At 56.9% G+C, this 19,671-nt stretch overlaps 10 protein-coding genes across 10 annotated transcripts; 3 read left to right on the top strand and 7 right to left on the bottom strand.

Moving 5' to 3' along the window:
- The first annotated feature begins 522 nt into the window (after positions 1–522).
- On the top strand, positions 523–1,608 carry B0H18DRAFT_33015 (uncharacterized protein). The gene has a single exon (XM_048037627.1). The coding sequence runs from the start codon at positions 829–831 to the stop codon at positions 1,384–1,386; it is 558 nt and encodes a 185-aa protein (XP_047897473.1). The 5' UTR covers positions 523–828; the 3' UTR covers positions 1,387–1,608.
- Positions 1,609–3,185, bottom strand: B0H18DRAFT_33014 (uncharacterized protein). The gene is made up of 5 exons (XM_048037626.1): positions 2,638–3,185; positions 2,438–2,586; positions 2,218–2,379; positions 1,846–2,161; positions 1,609–1,773 (listed from the first exon to the last, which is right to left on the bottom strand). Exons 1-4 carry the CDS (start codon positions 2,822–2,824, stop codon positions 2,057–2,059), a joined length of 603 nt encoding a protein of 200 aa, XP_047897472.1. The 5' UTR covers positions 2,825–3,185; the 3' UTR covers positions 1,609–1,773; positions 1,846–2,056.
- A 1,165-nt stretch (positions 3,186–4,350) lies between these two features.
- B0H18DRAFT_952320 (uncharacterized protein) lies at positions 4,351–5,188 on the bottom strand (the record flags this gene model as incomplete). Its single annotated transcript, XM_048042091.1, has 4 exons — positions 4,351–4,455; positions 4,524–4,697; positions 4,774–4,949; positions 5,017–5,188. 4 exons carry the CDS (start codon positions 5,186–5,188, stop codon positions 4,351–4,353), a joined length of 627 nt encoding a protein of 208 aa, XP_047897471.1.
- An 861-nt stretch (positions 5,189–6,049) lies between these two features.
- B0H18DRAFT_952319 (uncharacterized protein) lies at positions 6,050–6,831 on the bottom strand (the record flags this gene model as incomplete). Its single annotated transcript, XM_048042090.1, has 4 exons — positions 6,050–6,157; positions 6,218–6,407; positions 6,441–6,600; positions 6,639–6,831. 4 exons carry the CDS (start codon positions 6,829–6,831, stop codon positions 6,050–6,052), a joined length of 651 nt encoding a protein of 216 aa, XP_047897470.1.
- A 702-nt stretch (positions 6,832–7,533) lies between these two features.
- B0H18DRAFT_32911 (uncharacterized protein) lies at positions 7,534–8,413 on the bottom strand. Its single transcript, XM_048037617.1, has 6 exons — positions 8,386–8,413; positions 8,173–8,328; positions 7,968–8,115; positions 7,782–7,830; positions 7,689–7,720; positions 7,534–7,612 (listed from the first exon to the last, which is right to left on the bottom strand). Exons 2-6 carry the CDS (start codon positions 8,192–8,194, stop codon positions 7,570–7,572), a joined length of 294 nt encoding a protein of 97 aa, XP_047897469.1. The 5' UTR covers positions 8,195–8,328; positions 8,386–8,413; the 3' UTR covers positions 7,534–7,569.
- Positions 8,414–9,524: 1,111 nt separating this feature from the next.
- B0H18DRAFT_1115855 (uncharacterized protein) lies at positions 9,525–11,014 on the top strand (the record flags this gene model as incomplete). Its single annotated transcript, XM_048033325.1, has 5 exons — positions 9,525–9,713; positions 9,772–9,899; positions 9,959–10,304; positions 10,358–10,585; positions 10,640–11,014. 5 exons carry the CDS (start codon positions 9,525–9,527, stop codon positions 11,012–11,014), a joined length of 1,266 nt encoding a protein of 421 aa, XP_047897468.1.
- Positions 11,015–11,928: 914 nt separating this feature from the next.
- B0H18DRAFT_986745 (uncharacterized protein) lies at positions 11,929–12,743 on the bottom strand. Its single transcript, XM_048044801.1, has 6 exons — positions 12,603–12,743; positions 12,525–12,540; positions 12,411–12,459; positions 12,386–12,389; positions 12,324–12,351; positions 11,929–12,250 (listed from the first exon to the last, which is right to left on the bottom strand). The coding sequence occupies exons 1-6, from the start codon at positions 12,664–12,666 to the stop codon at positions 11,950–11,952; spliced, it is 462 nt and encodes a 153-aa protein (XP_047897467.1). The 5' UTR covers positions 12,667–12,743; the 3' UTR covers positions 11,929–11,949.
- A 394-nt stretch (positions 12,744–13,137) lies between these two features.
- Positions 13,138–13,908, bottom strand: B0H18DRAFT_32710 (uncharacterized protein). The gene is made up of 5 exons (XM_048037593.1): positions 13,866–13,908; positions 13,702–13,808; positions 13,597–13,631; positions 13,349–13,512; positions 13,138–13,238 (listed from the first exon to the last, which is right to left on the bottom strand). Exons 2-5 carry the CDS (start codon positions 13,746–13,748, stop codon positions 13,236–13,238), a joined length of 249 nt encoding a protein of 82 aa, XP_047897466.1. The 5' UTR covers positions 13,749–13,808; positions 13,866–13,908; the 3' UTR covers positions 13,138–13,235.
- An 825-nt stretch (positions 13,909–14,733) lies between these two features.
- Positions 14,734–16,192, top strand: B0H18DRAFT_986726 (Homocysteine S-methyltransferase; the record flags this gene model as incomplete). Its single annotated transcript, XM_048044800.1, has 4 exons — positions 14,734–14,794; positions 14,849–14,912; positions 14,970–15,986; positions 16,022–16,192. The coding sequence occupies exons 3-4, from the start codon at positions 15,165–15,167 to the stop codon at positions 16,190–16,192; spliced, it is 993 nt and encodes a 330-aa protein (XP_047897465.1). The 5' UTR covers positions 14,734–14,794; positions 14,849–14,912; positions 14,970–15,164.
- Positions 16,193–17,013: 821 nt separating this feature from the next.
- Positions 17,014–19,568, bottom strand: B0H18DRAFT_952315 (kinase-like domain-containing protein; the record flags this gene model as incomplete). Its single annotated transcript, XM_048042089.1, has 9 exons — positions 17,014–17,127; positions 17,243–18,269; positions 18,325–18,407; positions 18,464–18,542; positions 18,595–18,749; positions 18,799–18,890; positions 18,952–19,268; positions 19,343–19,437; positions 19,473–19,568. 9 exons carry the CDS (start codon positions 19,566–19,568, stop codon positions 17,014–17,016), a joined length of 2,058 nt encoding a protein of 685 aa, XP_047897464.1.
- Positions 19,569–19,671: the final 103 nt, after the last annotated feature.

Genomic DNA, 19,671 nt, shown 5'->3' with positions numbered 1-19,671 from the left:
TGCAGCTATGCATTCAATATTCAATGCTTGTTCTTCTGATGAGAGGTTCGTCCCTGAGCACTGGTGCCGACATGTACATGCCAGTGGGCGTTTTGCTGCTGCCCTTTCGTTGGACTGGCCAGAGCATCCTCAGTGCAGACCAAGTTCTCCTTGACGGTCGTGCGTCGAGATCCTTCCCGCAACTAACGGCGTGATGTGCGATGAGTGATGACGGCGCGAACAAGGGACGGATGGCATTACAGACGTTGAGCAGGAGTCGGAGCGTGAGACGGAAGCGACCCGATGAACGGAAACCGGGCCAGCTGGGGCAGGATGCACTGCTGCAGGTATGGAAAAGGCTTGACGACCACGGGGAAGAGCAAAGACGGACGACCGCGTTCAGCCGCGGTCCGGGTGGCGCCCCGTCCGTCGCTGCGTCCTCCTCTCAGAGTCTCACCGCAACCGCCATCCTTGACCGACTCTCGACCGACTCTGGCAGTAGTGACAACGCGGACTCGGCGATGGGCGTCCCAGTCCGGAGAAGCCTCGAGGACGAGGAAGCTCCCGTCACCTGCCTCGAGCGTACCTGTCTGCGTCCGACCCGTCCAATCGCGTCCCTCAGTCTATCATGCGGTCTCCCGAACGTGTATACAGTCTTGCTCGGGGCCCTGGCCGCTTGAGCGGCGGACACGCTGCGTCTTATCATAACCCAATCCCAATCGCCTGCCGCCACTGGCACACATTTGCGCAGGTACTTAGTGGGGACCGTCCTCTCCGGCGTTACTCGGTTTCGCGAAGGTCTACGGAACTCTACGCTCCTGCTGTGTGCGACGCTCACTCGTCGAGACCATGTCTACTGCGCTTCACATCAACACGATCCACGACATCATCACCGCCGTCGAGAAGAGCGACTCGTCTCATGGGATCTTCACCTCCAACTCCACCATGCGCAAGCGCGCGCGGTATCTGTGCGCCGAGGCGCATACGCTCCTCTCGATGCTGAAGTTCCGGGGCGAGATGGACGCCGACGCGAAGGCAGAGTACGAGTACGTCTATGCCTGGTGCGTGCAACCGTCCTCGCGCAGTCTCCACTCGACTGACGGCCATACGTCTCCGCGATCCCGACCCCCCTCCAGCTACCAACGAGCTGGATATCACACAAACGCGAGGGTGCAGCTCGAAGCCGCGCAGGATCTCTGGTCGTTCGCTCTTGTACGTCCGCACCCTCCCTCCGCCCGTTCGCACTCAACCGGTAGCGCCAGAGCCAAGCCCGGGACACGTCCCACTACCTCATCACCGAAGCCAGCCGCGCAAGTCGGTCCCTCCGCGCGCACAGCAACCCGCCCCGCGCTCCCGTCGTACCGCCGGAGACCCCGCACCGGCAGCACGCCACGCCTCCCCCCGTAGTCCCGCCGCCCATCCCCGATGCCAGACAGTGTCCTACGGCTCCCGTCGTCCCACCGCCCTCCCTCAGACCCAGCAGGGAGCGACGCGCCCCGCATATACGCAGTCCACACCGCGAGGCGAGCCTCCGACTGCACGCGCGCATCGCCGGCCTGCGGGTGCGATGGTCTGGCCACACCCGCCCCCGGTGCAAGCGTTCGTGCCGGTCCTGGCGATGTATCCCGCGTGTACGTCTCCCGCTGCTTCGTGCTTGTCTGCGGATGGGTTGCGTGCGTTCGCTGACGGTGAGTGTGCGTGTGTGTAGATCCACCTGCGGTCTCGGATGGGTGGGCGTATCCTCGTATGCCGCAGCCGCAGCCGCGGTCGTAAGAACGTGACGATGTTCGTGCTCTTGGTGGGTCGACGATCGCCGCCCGCGTTGCTTGAGTACCTAAGCGGGCTGCACTCAGCGGTATGACCCACCTGCTGTTAGGTTCGACACAACCCCCTCACATGCTAGCGCCGTGTGGAGGGTCTTGGTATGAGACTACGCCTGCTGTGTCTGTTCTCCCCATGTTCATCCTTGCCCCGATCGATGTGTGCAGTCCTCAGATTCAGACGGTCGAGTCTCGGTAAGTACTATCTTCAGGCTATGACACATGTCGTCGAACACCACTCCCGATCCGTCGCTGGTCTACACGATGGTAAACGAGACGTGCACGTGGCTGCTCTTCTCCAGCGACTGGATCAGTTGGACCAGCGAGGTGCCCATGTTCGCCTCCGCCCAGGCGTAGTGGCCCTGGCAACGTCGCATGCACTCAGCGAGACCGCGATGGACGGGCACGGACGACTGACCTCGATGGACTGCCACCCGATGAGCGTGAGCGTGACGCGGTCCTCGGGGACGGTGCGCGCCATGCCGCGGAAGACGGGCGACGCGCGCATCTCGGCGGTGAGCGTGGCCTGGGACGCCGCGAACGCGTCCGCGTCCACGGTCTCCTTCAGCGTGATCGTCGACTGTGCTGTGCGTGAGTACGCTGGGGGCGGGACTCGGAGCGAGGGGCGGGGCACTCACGGCCTCGATGACGGGCGCGGAGAGGACCTCGTCGGGGAGCTCCCTGAAGCGGAACGTGTGCACCGCGCGCTGCGAGTCGGGCGCGCGGAGGTCGTCGAGCGACGCGGGGAAGGCCGCGGGGAGGGTCGGCAGCGAGCCCTCGCGGAACTCTGTGCCGCGTCAGTGAACACGGTGGACGGATGCCGCAGGGAGGTGCGTACGGCGGAGCCAGTAGAGCTGGCGCGGGTTGCCCACGACGAAGCCGTACGCCTGGCGGACCGCGCCGTCGTCCGCGCCCACGGTGAGCGCCATCTCTGCGCGGAACTTGGTGAACTCGAGCGCGGCCGCGTCGATGCCGTCTTTGACGTCGAGGATGAGGAGCTCGACGGGGTGCGTGGGGGTCGACATAGCTTTGTGAGGTGCCGAGGGGTGGGGGCGATTCAGAGGGGGGGTTTGAGCGCACCCCTCGCGCGTCGGCTTTTCAGCTGTGCGCTCTGGGTGCGCCGCTCTCAGACGGGCATGCGGTCTGTGATCACAGTGCCGCAGTCGCGCGCATGCTGTGCTTGGCCCCTGTTCGGGCTGAGGCTAGCGTTGGAGTGGGATGACAGACAGCGCTGAGCGCTGAGCGCTGATGGATGATCCCCACCAGCGATCTTCGGAGTCCTCCAGAGGAAGGCCCCGATAGCTTCGGAGTTGATCCTCCTCCCTTTCTTCCGATCAGGTATGTTCGGCCTCCCGTGTCGTCTGCAGAATGGCTTGCGAGAGGTCACTGGCAGGACAGGCCCCGGCGCCGTGTTGCGTGGTCTGTCCGTGGTAGGGTCGTCGTCCTCACCGGCAGGCCTCTAATCCCCCTTACGTAGAAGTCTGCAATAGCCTCAGCACAGCGAAGCATCCTTCTTTCGCCCGCAACCTAGGGATCATCAGCACCCACGCGCGGCAAGCCTCAAATTGATCACAGCGGCCTGGCACCTTGGAGTCTCAGCCAACGAGGGCGGGTCCCGTCCTACTGATACAGCTCGAAGCAGCCCGGGATCTCTAGTTATTCGTCGTCGTACGTACGCACATACATACATCTCCTCCCAGTCCCTACTCATCTATCAATCCCACAGTCAAGCGACCAATAGCCTGATCCCTCCGTGAGCATCTTCTTCCTTCACGCCAGCCCAGTGGTGTGTATCCCGCCTCTGCGTCTCGCATCACTTTCTCTTCTCCCAAGGCGGCCTACATGCGTTCGCTGACGAGTCTATACCCTGTCCGTAGCCTCCTCCCGCACAACTATCCCTCGTCCGCAGTCGACATGGTCAGAAAGTGACGGTGGTCGTACGTCCTGCATCTCTGCGGGCTGGTTAAGTTCGTACGCCGGCTCGCTTGGCTATGGGCCTTGTGCTCTGGAATTTCGGTAGGCTGAGTTGAGCACGTTCACAAGTCAGTTTTACTGATTGCGTACGCACAGCCACGCCGCCGCAGAAGTACGAGCTATCGGGTACTTCGCACTGTGGCGAGCGACACATTTGACGATTGATCAGGCAATGCAGTGACGTATGGCAACCTTTGCCGCGACTTAGAGCCCTACGGTATCGTCAAATCATAGCTCTTTTGCAGGGGTTTATATGTAAAGGTGTCCCGCCGATACTTGCTGATCCCGACAAGCAGATCGGAGGGATGTGATGACCCTGCTTCCGATACGAACGTTTCCCTTGGGTTTGTTCCTGGTCTGCCCCGGTACGGTCCGCTGCATGAGTCCCCGACAACAGTCATTGACTGACTTCGCGTTTCTCATGCACACCTTGCCTCCCTCGTCTGCAGACGATCGTCTGGATGCAATTATTGTTTCTAGGAGACTACAAATCAAATCCACTATCCCTACCGCCGTACAGTTTTCTTCACCATTCAGATCATTTCGAGGAGCGAGAAACCGACAGCTCCATGATCGTTCACGCGTGGTTCGTCAGTGCGACGTGCACGAGCGTCGCGTTCACGGCGATCTCTCTCAAGGGCTGCACCAGCGCGGCGTTCTTCGCCGCCCACGCCTCGTGCGCCTGCAACAATAGTACCCGCGCTGCTGTCAGCGCCGCACTTGCAGGAACTCACGAGCTCAGACACCCACCTGCTTGGAGTCCCAGCCGATGAAGACGAGGCCGGTCCACACGCCCTTGTCGCTCTTGATCACGGAGAACCACGGCGCGTGCGCGGTGGGCTCTCTGTTCTGCGCGTCGACGATGGCCTGTTGTACCTTCTTGTACTCCTCCACTTGTGTTTTGTCCTTCAGGTCGATGAGGACCTGCACAGGTGCGTATCAGTATCATCGTACCAACGTGACTACTTGCGGGGGAATTCAAATTGGCAGAGGCACTCACGATCTCGGTAATGGGTGCCGCCGTGGTCGTCGTGGAGAAGAGGTCAGCGTACGAGTCGCGGGGCATGTAGTAGCAGACAGGCTCCTCGTGCATGACCTCCTTGATCTCCTTGGAGTAGTCGCAGAAATCGGAGGGCCACTTGGGGAGGAAGTCCTTCGGCTCGAACGTCTCGTAGTCTATTTCCCCGCCGCGGAAACGCGTCAGCCAGGTGTGTACAAAGAAGACGGGGAGCATGGGTCGTACGGACGATCCCGTAGAACATCCGGGCGTCCTCAACGGCGACGCCGTATGCCATTGACTGCTTGGGGAGCCCGCCGATCACGCACGCGTCTCGGAGCTTCTTGAAGGAGGGGTGGGCGGTGGTCACGCCGTCCCTGAGACGGCCGACGACGAGCTCAACGGTGGGGAGCGACATGTTGGTCAGAGAGGGAGATACGTAGCCTGATCGTCTCTGGAAGCTCCGGTGCGATCGCTTATATAGCACCGTGCTTCAGCGGCTTCGATGCTTCTCAAAGACGCGCAGCCACACTGGCAGAGAGCGGGAACCTGCGGGAACTCACTCAGTCATCGCTCTGGGGAAGCGCCTACGATTGCGGATCTGCAGTGGATACGCCGTGGCGAACTGCAGACTCGCCTCTGTTTGTGATCCCTTTATTGTCACTGAGGGCGAAGCCGAGACTCGCCTCTCAGTCGCACTCGTCGCTGCGTGCACAAGGTGTATCAGGCCATTCCTTACACCGCCTAGTGCTAGTATCACATACCGACCATTCCGCTTGTGATTGCAGTGAGACTATTCAGTATTATGGGCGTGTTTCCGGGCTGTCCGAATACGTATCGACTTCCGAGAACTTCACTGTCGAGTCAACTCCGTGCTTCTTGTTTGCCAGTGTACTGCAGCTGACTCGCTGTACTCCGTAGGGTGTGTGTTGGCGACTGCCTAAGTTATCTTATGCTAGTGCGTATTATATTGCAAGCGCTGTCCTGGATTCTTATCAGTTACTATCCTTGACCGTCGACAGTGATGTCCGCACTTGGCACTGGCCATGGTTTGCTCACGACAGAAGACATCGATCATGGTTGGCAATGAGCAGTCGCCAACCACATTTCCACTCTTGTTACCGAAGCCAGAGATCCTGTCGACTGAAGGGGCGCGCAGATGAGAACGGTGTTCGATACAAACGTGGCACTACTGGTAGTGCTGATACTTGCCTTTTTGGGCGGTTTTGTGGCTGCTAACCCGGCACCCACGTGGTGTCGGTCACGTCCTAATCCAAATCTACTGTACATGTTCAACAAATTGGACATGCGCAATTCCTCCGCTCTCCATCGACTGTATGAACGTCTCCAGTAGACCCGCATTCGCCTTCGCCCAGCTCGCATGTGCCTGCAATGGATCGCCTTGTCATCATCCCAGCTGGTACCAGAAACTCGAGCCAAGCCGTACCTCAGCTGAATCCCAACCGACGAAGACCCACACGGTGCGCTTCTCTGGGTCTGCCAGCGACCGCGCGACTCCTCTGAAGGCCGGCTCCTTGTTCAGTGCATCCGTCAGGGTTTCCTGGTACACTGCGAAAGTATCAATGTCGACGTCCGGCTTGAGCGTGACAGTGGCCTGTCCCCCGGTGAGCGACAGCCTTTCGATAGAGCGAGTTGAAGTGCAGACGTACGATCTCAGTGATCGGCGCGGACGTCGCACCCCTGGGGAAGACTTTGAAGGGCAGAAGTGCGACTCTGGCTCCGATGTCGCGAGCTCTTTCACTGCCTCGGAGAACTCGCCATATTCCGCTGGCCATTGGAAGTCTTTAGGTTGAAAGCCTTGGTCAAAGTCTGCGGGAGCGCCGTGATCAGGAGACACAGTGACTGACGGGTTGATGGTACGTACGGAGGGAGCCAGTATAATTTCTTCGGGTTCTTCACTGCGAAGCCGTACGACTGGTGTACGAGCCCACCCTTCACTGCTCCTTGACGGAGTGTCTCGAACGCAGGGGAGTCCTTGCTCACGCCGTCATTCACATCGAGCACCATCACTTCGACGATTTCTGGCGTTTCCTGGGCCATGTTGTGTTGTCCTCGCTATGGAGGCTTGGAGTGGCTTGCGGTGCGACGCTCTTCGTGAAACTTTATGTGAGGCGGACTCAGAGGTGCGTTTTGAGTCCGCGTCATGATGTAACTCACCTCGGCAATAGGCATTCCGCGGATAGCAATCGTGTCGATCTAGATTTCTACACCGTATGTTTCATAGTGAGCAGGCAGCAGTGCCGTTTTGACCGCTGCGAGCCTTCGTGCATACCGTGACGAGTAATTGTGCAACTACCTATATATACGGGCCAGGTGATGTCCCGCGTAATGCATGAGACTAGTAAGCGCTTTCAAGTCCAGACGTCCAACTCAGAGACTTGCTGAAAGACTTCGAATTAGAATTACCAAACACAAACATCAGCGTACATCTCCCATATACATTCGTGCACGTCAAGTTGTACCTCACGCTAGCACAGCTTCAATACGTCAACACTACATAAGACTTTGCAAAGAGGTCGTGTTTGTAGTGTGCTTCAGGGAGACTAGTGTGCAGCGTCGCGTGGCTCTTCGTCATTCTCGTCCCTCAGTTCTGCTGAGAGTTCACCTGTTCCAGCGTCCACGAGTCTGTCGTCCTCATCTTCTGCGTCTTGGTCGACACCGTCAACCCAACTGTTGGAAAGCGTCGCACCGAAAGCATGGGTCTTGACGCGAAATCTATGTCGGATGGGTTCGTCGGCGGAGCCGAGGAAGTTCCGTCACTGGCAAGAGGCTGGCTTTTCACAGATTGAGGAGCAAATGCGAGAGGATGATAGTCGAGAAGCTAGAAGTGTCGATATGCGAGCGATCGCAAGTTGTCTGTCATTAATCATTAATCATTGCGGGGTGAAGTGACGCACGCGGCCGTAAGGGAAGTGATGCTGCTGAAGTACTGGCGCATAAACACTGTCAATAGAATGGTCGGGATCTGCAGCTCAGAATTTGTAGCCGACCTTCGGGAGATACGTGGCCAAGCCGACGGAATTCATGATCAAGAGCAGCCTTAAGTTAGTTAATCAGTGATCATGATACGGATCGGCATAGCATACAAGAAGAAATATGCATACACGAAGTGTATTGTTCCTGCGGTCAAGTCAAGTGGCGTACATGACAAGAATGGGCAAGCGGTATAGACTGACCATCTCGAAATATAAGCGCACTTAGAGATGCCTCGATCTTCTCCCGGCGAGCGAGCTAGGCGTGTCATACTAATAGTAGGTGCGGCGCCAGGTGACAATAAGACGACGGTATCAGCCACGATGGCGGCAGACATCGCCGCGATGGAGACTGTTGGATGTCATCAGTACGTATGTATGGCTGCGCCATGTATCGAAACATACGAACGCCTAGAGAAGACCAGGAGCATCCGTCACATCACACGCAACAAGATACACAGTGTATGTATGCGGTGAAAATGTATGGCTCGATCATGGGGGAGGGTCTAGGCCCAGAGGCACAACCGGATGGCGGTTCGGTGGATATCGTCGTAACGGCAATAAACTGTTACACGAAAATGAGCGAGCCACAGTGACTGGACTTAACGATGGAGTTACTCACTATATCATAAACGACTTCAACAAGCACCAGCGAGAAGACGACCGCAGTTAGTCGCCAATCCCGTCCACTTATGGCATGGGTTCGCAGAGCGGATATGACTGACATGCACAGTTTAGTTGCTCGCTTTCGGTCATGTCATTGAGCTATCTAACGCACCGGCCACTGTGCCTCCGTAAGCAGCCGCAAGAGTCAACTTCAAGTTGGCCTGTGCTCAATGCGACAGGTGCACAAGGCGCAGCAGCCAGTACCTCTGATGCAGCGAGTCGTGAAACAGGCTCTACGACAAGGGAAGCAATCAGACACCTACATTGCAGTCCAGACTTGCGTTTTCTCCTAGGACCATTGTGATGAAGTAGCAGAGGGTGATCGCTTGCAGGAGCAGCCTGAGGTAAAGCACAGAAACCACTGGAGGACGTCCACGGCGCCATATAAACTCGACTTAGGTGGACGGCTGTCGTGTCATTTAGCTCGGCTGACATTCCTCAACAAGGGATGTCTCACTTGTAGCGGACGCAAGCCAGTATTCTTGGAACCACCTATCAGTCGGTCAGCATGCAGCGATGGACGAGACGTCACGGCGGTGTGCAGTGCATCAAGGACTCACGTCAATTTATAACTGCATCGACGTCCTGTGCGATTCAAGCGCTCATGGTAACAAGTTAAGCGGAGGATGATGAAGTCTAAGACGGACGCATACTCGCAGAAACAATGACACTTTATGAATGACCTAAGTACGAAGAACCCAATCTGACATTCGAGCCTCGGGCGCATCACGTAGCCACTCGCTACAATCGACAGAGCACTGGTTGTTCGCCGGCGGTACGGTTATCATCGACTGCTCGACACCCAAATCTCTCTTGACAAGTGGTCTGGAACCGCACTGTCTGTCCGAGCGTGGTTTGGGAATCTGTCAGTGCAAATAAGTATTGTTTGCGCCGATTCCAATACCTATCATGGTCATAAGTTTTGCAAGCTTGGACTCGGAGGTGCCACCGCCAAGACCCGAAGGTTCACACGGTCGCTGTATGTACGTTGACGGATACGAAGGCGACAGGCCAACGCCCACTGGCACCTCGCTGCTCATCAGCCTGATCCTACTCATTCAGGGAGAACACCACACCCAAATCCTCGCAGACGAAATGCCCCTCGATGACATGGTGATTTCGGCGACGGCCTTTGACGACTTACCACAGCAGTTTCTAGGAGCACTGCAGGCTGGATCTGCCCACGATGAGTGTGATCACAAGCTTTCAACCCGTCTTCTTCAGTACCTCCTCGAGCTGAAGCGCGGGTGGACTCATGCTTGCAGGCTTGGGTTTGTCACCCAGGTGAAGTCCTCATTCTTCATTCAACACGCTGCAGGCACTGAGCATCAACCGCACACAGGATATTCACAACGCCGATGAGAAACAGTACCACATACTGCAGAATTTTGTGGTTAATGCATGGAACAACAAGATAGTCTCGCCCGATGCAGCCTCGAAGAGCTGGATTGCCTTTGTGCGGTGCATTCGGTAACTTAGCCCATGTTTCCCACTCCTACATCTGTCATCCTGACGTGTGGAACCACTAGCATCGACTTCTGGTCCGCTGAGCGCAAGATTGTGCTCATTGCACCAACACTCGAGGAAGACCTTACCAATGACATCGCCAGCTACATGGCTTTTGTCCTGCGAGAGAGCGAACCCGACGAGTCCTTTCGATCGACCATCGCCGGCGTGGAAAACAGCATCATCGAGACAAACACCCTGAGGACTGTTCTTAAGTGCAGTGCCGTGCATACTGACGCTGCGGTCGATAATGAAGACCGCGACGAGAGCGAGGTCTCCAGGACCGGGCTCCCCAGTGTTCTTGGTCCCCTGATCTTCTTCTGCGCGGTGGCGCAAACAGCGGAAGAATTTGTATACCAGACTAGCAAGGTAATTCATGCAGCATGTCCGTCCTTGATGTCTGAACATGACTGCCATCGCAGATCGCGGAGCTCGTCAACAGCCAGCCGCTGCTGCAGGGTTTTCTGCACGCTCTCATCGGGCCCCCTCAGGCGACCTCGTCTACTATCACCGATTACGAACGTGGTCCAGTGAGTGAGCGCATCGAGTGTCGCGTTCTTCTGTACAACCGCGACGGTTTCCCGGAATTCCTCCATCGCGCCGACAGAGCGAAGACCCCAACCGACTGGAACGACGACGAGCATCACATGGTACGTCTCGTATTGATTAGTCTGCTAAATATATGATTTACTCCTTCACCTCAGTGGTTGAAGACCACTCGCGGCCGCGAGCCCGTCACCGTCCCCTCGCACGGCTGGGGCAAATTCGTCTACCACCTGGACTCCATCCGCCTCTCCTATGCCGAGGTGGCCATCGGAGCCCGCCGTGCCCTCCCGAATCTTCGGATCGAGTCTTTCCTAGCGAATGAGTGCTATGGAGAGGAGACGGGCGCGTCTGCAGAGCGCGTGGCGAAGGACATCGCAATGCGCCTTGCTCTCGCTGTCACGCGCGTTGTGCCGCGGATGCACTGGCACAGCACGTCGCCGGAGGAGAAGGGGAGAGCGAGGTACTGGAATTCCGCGCTGCCAATGTACATGGAGCGCGGTTTCATCCGCAGCGATCTCTTCATCGATCTCTGATGTGCTACACGCCGTCCGCTGCGTGCATTGTTATGCGATTTTTACAATACAACTACTTGTTCGACGAGGTCACAGCCCAGATTTGGATCGCGGCACTTGGGCTCGACGACAGGTATCCGTGCTAAAATAGGACCGCCGGACCGAACCTTGGGCCGCCGTCGGCTATGCGCAACTTGCATTCTCATAGTACACTTAGAATCTTCCTGTGGGGGTGCAATGAGCGATAGTGCTTCCTACGATCGCACGACGATTTAGGTGTGCGTCCGAGTGACGGCGACCACGTCGGACATCGTGTACCACTCATCACACAGTCGAAATACTACCTGCTCGATATACAGGAACTCGTATACAAGGTCAGGACATGTACATACGTCACTCTACAGGTGCGACGGTGCACGTACGGCCTTTTTTCGATTTACTCGACTTTCTGCCATTTTTTTCGGAATCTTCTGATTCCTTGACGCGCGAAACGCGCGCGGACAAGCATTTCCGAATTAGCTGTATGATCACAATGCCTGTTAGTATACACAGTTAGAACTGCAGCCTGGGACGTGATCTCGGTGCGCAGCATTAGTAAACTTCAACTATGCAACCTGCATTTCCGAGTTTACACACACTGCCCATCTCTGTTAAGTCTACAAACCACCGGAAGACAGCTACTCACGGCGACATCCATAAATATCCGGATTGGATCTCCCCGTGCATTTCAAGCAGTGTCGTTGTTCGAGGCCAGTGCCAAGGGACATCCAAGTCTGAAGGCGGTGAGAATGAGCGAATTGGCCCGATGGCTCTGATTCGATGCCAGGGACAGGAATGCAGAAGTCATCACGCTCGCCATAATATGATCTCTGCCAGAGCTAGTCATGATTTTCGTGAGCCGGCGTACCGTAGTCTGATCGTACATACTGTCACACTGGAAGGTGCACAACTCCAACTCATGAGACGGATATACACCGCTCTTCTTGCGTGATTGCATCCATCGTAATCTCTTCATCCTCCTCCACATCCAGCGATTCATCCGCGCTGCCTGTCTTGTCATCATCGCTCGAGCCGAACGCCAAGGAACCACCGAGGCTGCCGAGAATGCGCGAGTTGAACTGGAGCTCTGAGATGGAGACAAGAGGGTCAGAAGCGGATGACGAAGTCGATCCTCTCCCGGGTCCGTTTTCAATCGTTAGCCGAAGAGCAGCACGTCGAAGATTGAGAATGAATCGTGAGAGGACGACCGTCTCGAGCCTGCAATGCCCATTGTCAATGCATCGGGATAGCTTTCAGTGAAGGGACGTGCACGAAAAATACTGCAACGTACGCGAATGTGAACCCAGGGACGCCTGCGAGGACCTGGACGGGGGATGAGCTCAGTGGCGTGGCAGACCGGATCGGGTGACTGGCGCACCGATACATATTGGCCAATAGTAGCGAACACCTCCAACAAGAGCACCATACTGACAGCCACCATGAATACTCAGTACACTCCGACAAACAGCCACGCCGAGGACCATCCACTCACACGAAGTATATCGCACCTGACGGATGGGGCCGATCAATGGTCAAATGCAGGGTAGCCCCTCATAGGATCGGTACTCACCGTCTCTAAGGAGGAGGTATGTCAGCGAGACCTCTTGATCGACTTGCCTTGCGAGCTTCTTCATGCCGTAGGTATGCCTCCACGTGCTGAGCACGACGAGGGCCTCGGCTACGATGAAACATGCGGAAGAGACGATGGACACTGATGTACAGTTATGCGAGAACGATCCCAGTGTTATTTGAGATACGACGGTAATGATACGAAGGTATACGCACGTCTGGGCAGTACGCATACTGTGAGTATGGAGTTTATTTTAGACCTGAAGGAGAGGTCTTACTTGATGTATGTCCCCAGATTAGTCGGGTAGATGACGCAGGCATTGATGTACGGCAGCAGAGACTCTGTCGTAAGAGACACGCAGTAGTACTGCCGGCAGAATCAGCACAAGAATGGTGTCGCAATCAAAGTGCGGTTCTGGTAGACGTACAACAGTGCTGACCAGAGTCATGGACGATAGAAAGAAAATAAGCGTAGGCAACCGCCAGTCCCCTCCGTTGATGGCATAGATACGCAGAGCACCGATGGCTGTACCACCGTCAGTTGGGCATGTTCTGCAAGAAACCCCGTATCATACCTCCAACAACAAGGCATTGGATCAGCCCAGCGATCCCATAAAGAATGTCTGCTATCCAATCACTTTGAAGAGAACAAACATGATCAGTGCCTCATGTCTTCAACGCAGAACAAGACGTACGACTATCGAAGAATTAGTCAGCATACAAGCTATAGCCTTGGATGCGACGTACGTGGCAACCAATGTTGAAGGGCACCAATACGATGTACAGCACGTACACCGCAATGGTCGAGAGGTGAAGCGCGATGAACAGCGCCGTCACCCCAGAAAAGCGTCGGCGCCATAGGTGGTCAATCTGATCCCCGAGCGTGATGGCATGGTCAAAAAGGTAAATCGCTGTGAAGGCACAAGGCGCACGCATCAGTACGCTGTCTGTGGGGGCAAAAGGCGCGACAGGCGACGGGTATAGAGGGTACACACCAAACGCAGCAATATTGCAACAGTTCTGAACGTATCTGCGTCACCCGAATGTCAGGAACGGCGCAGTTTCGATGATTGGAACATCGGGTGGGATTGAACACGCACTGGCTGTTGACTATGAAGATAATTGCGGCGGTGGCATCGTCAGACATGACTTGGGGATGCGTACGCGATCTCGCGTCGAGCTTCGCAGATGCAGTCTTTTATCCCATCTAGGCTCCGATCAGCAACCCGTGAGCAGCTGTATTATGTACATGGAGTAAACTGACTCCATGCAGCTGGGCGCACCTTGAGGCGGCCTAACATGGTTAGCTCAGGACGTATTAGTATCAAAGCCCGTACAAATCCCCGAACGTGAACGTATCATCAGGTATCATCATCAATTTACCTTCACAGCGAACGTGAACCTTAACGACTAAAGAGTACGTTATGATGGATCTTACGCCGAGATGATTCAGCGTGTGTATTCCGCTACCACATGCTGGCAGCGAAGCAGACCTAGCAGTAAGCCTACATCCATGGTCATTGTTGTGCGGTAGGAGCCAGCGACCGCTGGGAAACCGCCACTCGCCAAGAGTATGCTACTGGCTTTGGGCGTAGCGCCAATAGATAGGGCGATAAACCACGCACTTCTGCCAGAAGCCTGTTCGCACTGCCCACTGGGCAAGGGACGGAAGTGCGCCCTTCGCGTGTAGGTGATTCAACGAGCCATAGCCAATGCGATGGCTCATTAAACACGGCAGACGTTGGGCGACACGCTGCGGCCCATCAAGAGGTGCCAAGAGGTAGCGGATTGTTCGAGGTGGTGGCGGAAGGAGAACGTATAGAGTTACGTCAGACGGAAGGTGAACGTATGAACGTTGAATTGTGAAGATCGTCGCATAGCATTCTGTCACGGTCGACGCTATGCATGCCTCAGCTCCCGTTGATTGTTGGACATGTCGGCGCTGTCACTTAAATCGCCGGACTCACCGATGTACGATTGCAGACTTCCGGCCAGAGGACATGGGTTCTCAATTACTTGCCCTTCGCGTGCTAGGTATCAGGAAGAACGTTATGTTCTGCCCAGAGCCGTTGTGCAGGATGGCGGTCAATGGTGCGAACCTGCCAGTGAAGTTGGCAAAGTGACACGTATCACGTGAGTCCTGATGCAATTGACTCAAGAAGGCGCGTCAGCGCAGGATAGGGGACACTGTAAGTAGGTGCACGTACCTTGCATCCATGCTCTACGTATACTCATCACTTGGCAAAGCACTTCAGGAGGAATGAACGCGATCGAACGTAGTCAGCGAATACTGGTGTTGGATGGCGGGCTGGTAAGCTCAACGTCGCGTTCGCCTAGAACATAGAGCCAAAGTTGAAGCGCTCTTCAGGGGACAACGCTGGAGGACCTATTCCAGCGGGACATATCCTCCCCTCTCTGGTCCGCAAAGCCGGTCGACCAAGACCCCGAGGTGATTATCCAGGCGCACCTCGCCTTCCTGCGCGCGGGCACGGACGTCATCCTTACCTCTACGTGCGTCGCCGGCCTTGCCTCTCCAGCTCGCCGGCACCTGATCTGACGGAACATGGATGCGTCCTTGGTGTGCAGATATCAATGTGCGTTTGAGACGTTCGCCGCAGCGGGTCACAGCCGAGAGGACGCCGTCAGGATCATGCGCAAGTCGGTCAAGCTTGCACACGAAGCGCGAAGACGATTCTGGGAAGGGGGACAAGCTGCAGACCGGGAAAAGAGAGCAGTCAAGATCGCACTTTCCATGGGCCCCTTCGGTGCGACACTGAGTCCCGCGCAAGAATTCGACGGGCTTTATCCACCGCCGTACGGTCCCAAGGGTTACACCACAGACTCGGAAGACAGGAACATGAACGCGTTTCCTGACACTGTGGAAGGCCAGAGGCTCGCAGCAGAGTCGATAGAAAAGCTAGCAGAGTTCCACTTCGGCAGGCTGCAGGTCTTCGCAGACGACGCAGAGACGTGGGAGATGATAGACCTGGTGGCTTTCGAGACGGTGCCGCTGAGCAGGGAAATCAAAGCGATCAGGAGAGCAGTGGGCAAGTTGCAACGGGAGTTGGCAGGACGAGGGACGGAAACAAAGCGGTGGTGGGTGAGCACGGTCTGGCCAGATGGCCGGTGTCCGGAAGAGCGGAGACCGGGAGGGGATAGGGTCTCGCCTCGGGAGGTGGTACATGCACTCCTTGATGAAGATGGCGCAGGGACATTCCAGGGAACACCGAGGCCATGGGGAATAGGCATCAACTGTACTTCGCTCGACCATCTTGCCCCGCTCCTCATCGAGTTCACCAACGCGACTTGCAGTTTCTCCTCCTCGGCGTCCCAAGCAGACGGCCTGGCTTGTGGTCTATCCGAATGGCGGCGATACGTACGAGTCGTCCGTCGTGTCTGGATCCGACGACCAACGGCAAGGGCGACGGGTGGGCACTGAGGTACTGGGAGTTCGTGAAGACAGCGGTTGAGGACGGCAGCGTGTGGAGCGGCGTTGTAGTGGGAGGATGCTGTAGGACCGGTCCAGCCGAGATAGAGGCGTTGGCAGACAGAGTCAGAGACAAAGTTAGTACTTCTAGCGATCTCAAATAGGCTTGCATCATCCACGCCAGCTCGTATACTGGGACACAGACATTGACACGTCTTGACCAGTATCCTTTCCTGCTCGAGCAGTTTCGGCTAGGTTGGAATATGATATATGCGGCACCATGTACGAAGAGTCGTTCGCAATCGAAGAAAGCAGAGCAGACAGGACGCGTCCGAGCGGTGGTGTAAAGGCCAAGAAGTCGAACAACGCTCAAGCGCCCATATTTGTCGACGAGCCAAAGTCAAACAACTGTTCCATCATTTGCGGTACCTCAGCAGACAGTGCAGGCACTGAGACAGGTTCAAGGTCGTGAATAGATTATATATGCAGGGCTTCCATGTCGGATGTGCAATGTACAGATTGTGCAGGATATGGAAACATCATCAGGCGTGACAATAATTCATGAAGAGACATAAGAAATAAACGGGACGTCCGCTGGATGCAGTACCCCCACGGCAGCTAAGGCCGCGACAACGCCTTCTTCGCATCCTCGCTGGCCTTCATCGCCTTCGCGATGCTCGGCCGTACACCCGCGTTTGCAGCACCCGCACCACCAAGGACGCCCAAGCTCGCCGTCCGCGTAGCCATCCTCGGGCGCACCTTCTCCCTCTCTTTTTCTGCCGGCCCCATACCTTTCATCGCGGCGTTCACCATCGTGAACGCCCTCAGAGACGACGTCGCGCTCTTCCGCGGGGCACGCGTCGCGACCGTGCCTGTGCTGTTGCTCGTGGTGATCTGTGTCTGTGTCGCGGTCCGTGTAAGTGCCTGGCGGTCGCACTTCTTGAGGAATGGCGAGGGCAGGTTCTCCTCGTCTGAGAGGTCGTAGTCAGGAGCGGGCTGGCTCGCTACTGTATTCGAGGGTGCTGCACCCGGCGCGGACGTCCTGCCCGCTGGACGGGGAGCAGCAGACCCGGATGAAGGTGGCCTCGGACGCGACTTGCTGCGTGTCGATCCTGAGGGGGCCGCTGACGACGCGCGGGAGGCGGGTCCCTCGAGAGAAGGCCGCTGAGACGACGCTCGGATAATGATGGGCGGCGAAGGCGTGTCGGGCGCACGGCCACTGTGGGTGAGGGCTGGGGAGTTCGGTCGTCCTCATCGTCCTTGCCAGCGCTCGAGCTACTCCGGCGCGAAGACGGACGCGTATCGGTCTCATATCCATCCTCGCCTGGTGCGGGTTCCTCGTCCTCCTCTTCACCCTCTTCGTCTTCCTCATCCTCTTCATCTTCCGAGTCAAAGTCGAATATCCTGGCAAAGTTCAGCCCGACCTTCGGTGTGTTGACAAAGAGCTTCGCAAGCTCTGCGGGGGAGGGTGTCGCAACGGGCTCGCCGGTGGCAGTGAGGATGACACCCTTCATCGCACTGGGCGGCGCAATGTCCTCAGGGAACGACGGTGTGGTCTTCATCAGGGCTGGAGGCCGGGGCGTCTCGAACACCGACGACGCCCTTGTAAGACTAGCAACCGGGCGCACTGGAGTATCCGCAATGCGCGCCAGCGGCGCGAGCAAGTTCTTCACCTCCTCCAACGGCGTCTTCCCCATACCCGCCCTCGCGCCCCTCCTCTCCCTCTCCCTCTCCGCGCGCTCCACCTCCGCCATCCTCCTCTCCAACTCGTGCTTGACCTCCTCGAGGCGCGTGCGCTCCCCCTCGACCTCGCCCGCCTGCGCGCGGACCCACTCCATGCGCTGCTCGACCGCCGCACCCATCGCCTCGCGCGTCTTCGCCTCCCACTCCGCCCACATCCGTGCGATCTCCTCTTCGCGCGCGCGCACCGCGGCCATAATCTCTTCCTCACGGCGCGCCATCCGCGCCGCAACCTCTGCCTCCTGCGCTGCGACTAGCGCACGGAGCTCTTGTTCGCGGTGGCGCACGCGTTCGGCGAGGGTGGTCTCGAAGGCGGCTTGGATGGATGAGAGGGACGATTGAGCGGTGTTGAGGGAGTTGCGCAGGGCGGCAATCTCAGTTTCTTTCTGGGAGAGGAGGGTTTGGAGGCTGTTTTCGCGTTGAGCGACAGCGCTTTCGCGCGCAGCGAGGTCGCGTTCCTTGGCGATCACCGCGCTTCGATGCGACTTCACTTGGTTGAGGCTGTGAGCGTGGTCATGTGAATGAGGCGACAGGGAGCAGGGGTGAGTGGGCTTACAGCCTCTGAGTCTCGCCGACCTTGAAGGCGAGCTCGATCCGCTCGTGGTTGAGGAGCTGTTGTGCGGATGGGCGCATCGCGGGCTACGTCATCTCAGTATGCGTGCTCATTGTCGCATGCGCTAAACGCATATACTCACATTCAGATTCAGCATGGCTTTGATGACGCCCGCGAGAGCTGGGGTGTATCCCTTGGGTAATGGGGGAATGCGACCAGTCCTGCGCATCTCCTGTTAAGGGCCATACACGCTTAGAGATCGCATGAACGCACCTGATGAGTATGCTAAGCTCCGCATGCGTTTTCGCTTCATGGAACGGCGGCTTTAGCGCACAGAGCTCGTAGATGAGGCACCCCAGCGACCAGATATCCGACTTCGAGTCGTACGCCTTTTCTTGCATCAGCTCGGGAGACATGTAATATGGCGTCTATGATAGGTCTCAGCACAGGTGCATTCAAGATATCAGAGCTGCGTACGCCGACGTAAGTGTTTGCGAAGCTCGCCTGGGCCATTGCCTTGGAGAGTCCGAAGTCGCCAAGCTTGACGAGGTTGTTCTCGTCGAGAAATACTGAAGCCCACACATGTCGTTATTCACAGGCCATAAATCCCGACATAACATAGCCACGCACCATTGTCTGGCTTCAAATCTCGATGCAAAATCTGTGGCCTACGCTCCCGACCGTCGTCCGCCCCGCCGCTACTACCCGCACGGCCGTGCCCGTTTGGGTGATGACAATGGTTCAGCGCCAGCAGAATCTGCATAAAGTAGTTCCAAATTGTGTCCTCGGGGATGGGTCGGTTCTGGCGCTGGGCTTGCTTGATGACGGCAGAAAGGTCGCCGCCACCACAGTACTCCATAAGAATGTACAGAATGCCGGCGTCCCGGTCAACATGACGGTCGTGATAGCGTACGATGTGTTCGTGGTTGAGGTCTTTCAGAATGTTGCTGGAGGGGCCGGTGTCAGCGTCAGCGTCAGCAGCGGACAGTCGTCATCAGAACGGCCGCGAACGACGACGCACACTTCCGCGACAATTTGCTTGCGGTCTCGCTCGGTCATGCGCTCGAAGTTGAGTTCTTTCGGGCAAATACCTGGTGCGTGGCTGTGGTGAGTCATCTGGCCAAACACGAAGAGGCTTGCAGAGCGCTGACCTGGCCGTCAGCTTTCCGCCTGACTTTCCTGATTATACCGAAGGACCCCGTCCCGATGATGTCGATGGATTCATACAGGTCGAGTGGTGAGGCCATGGCGAAAGAGCTTGCGAGGCCGTAGAGTGCGGCAGGGGTGTGTCGCGGAGAGGGAGGTGGTCGCAGTTGCGAGTCGTTGTCGTCCGGATCTGGACCAGCCCAA

Source organism: Fomitopsis serialis (assembly GCF_022376445.1).
Source record: "Fomitopsis serialis strain Sig1Antser10 chromosome Unknown B0H18scaffold_10, whole genome shotgun sequence".
Taxonomy (NCBI): Eukaryota; Fungi; Basidiomycota; class Agaricomycetes; order Polyporales; family Fomitopsidaceae; genus Fomitopsis; species Fomitopsis serialis.
This window is presented reverse-complemented; position numbering and strand designations above follow the sequence as displayed.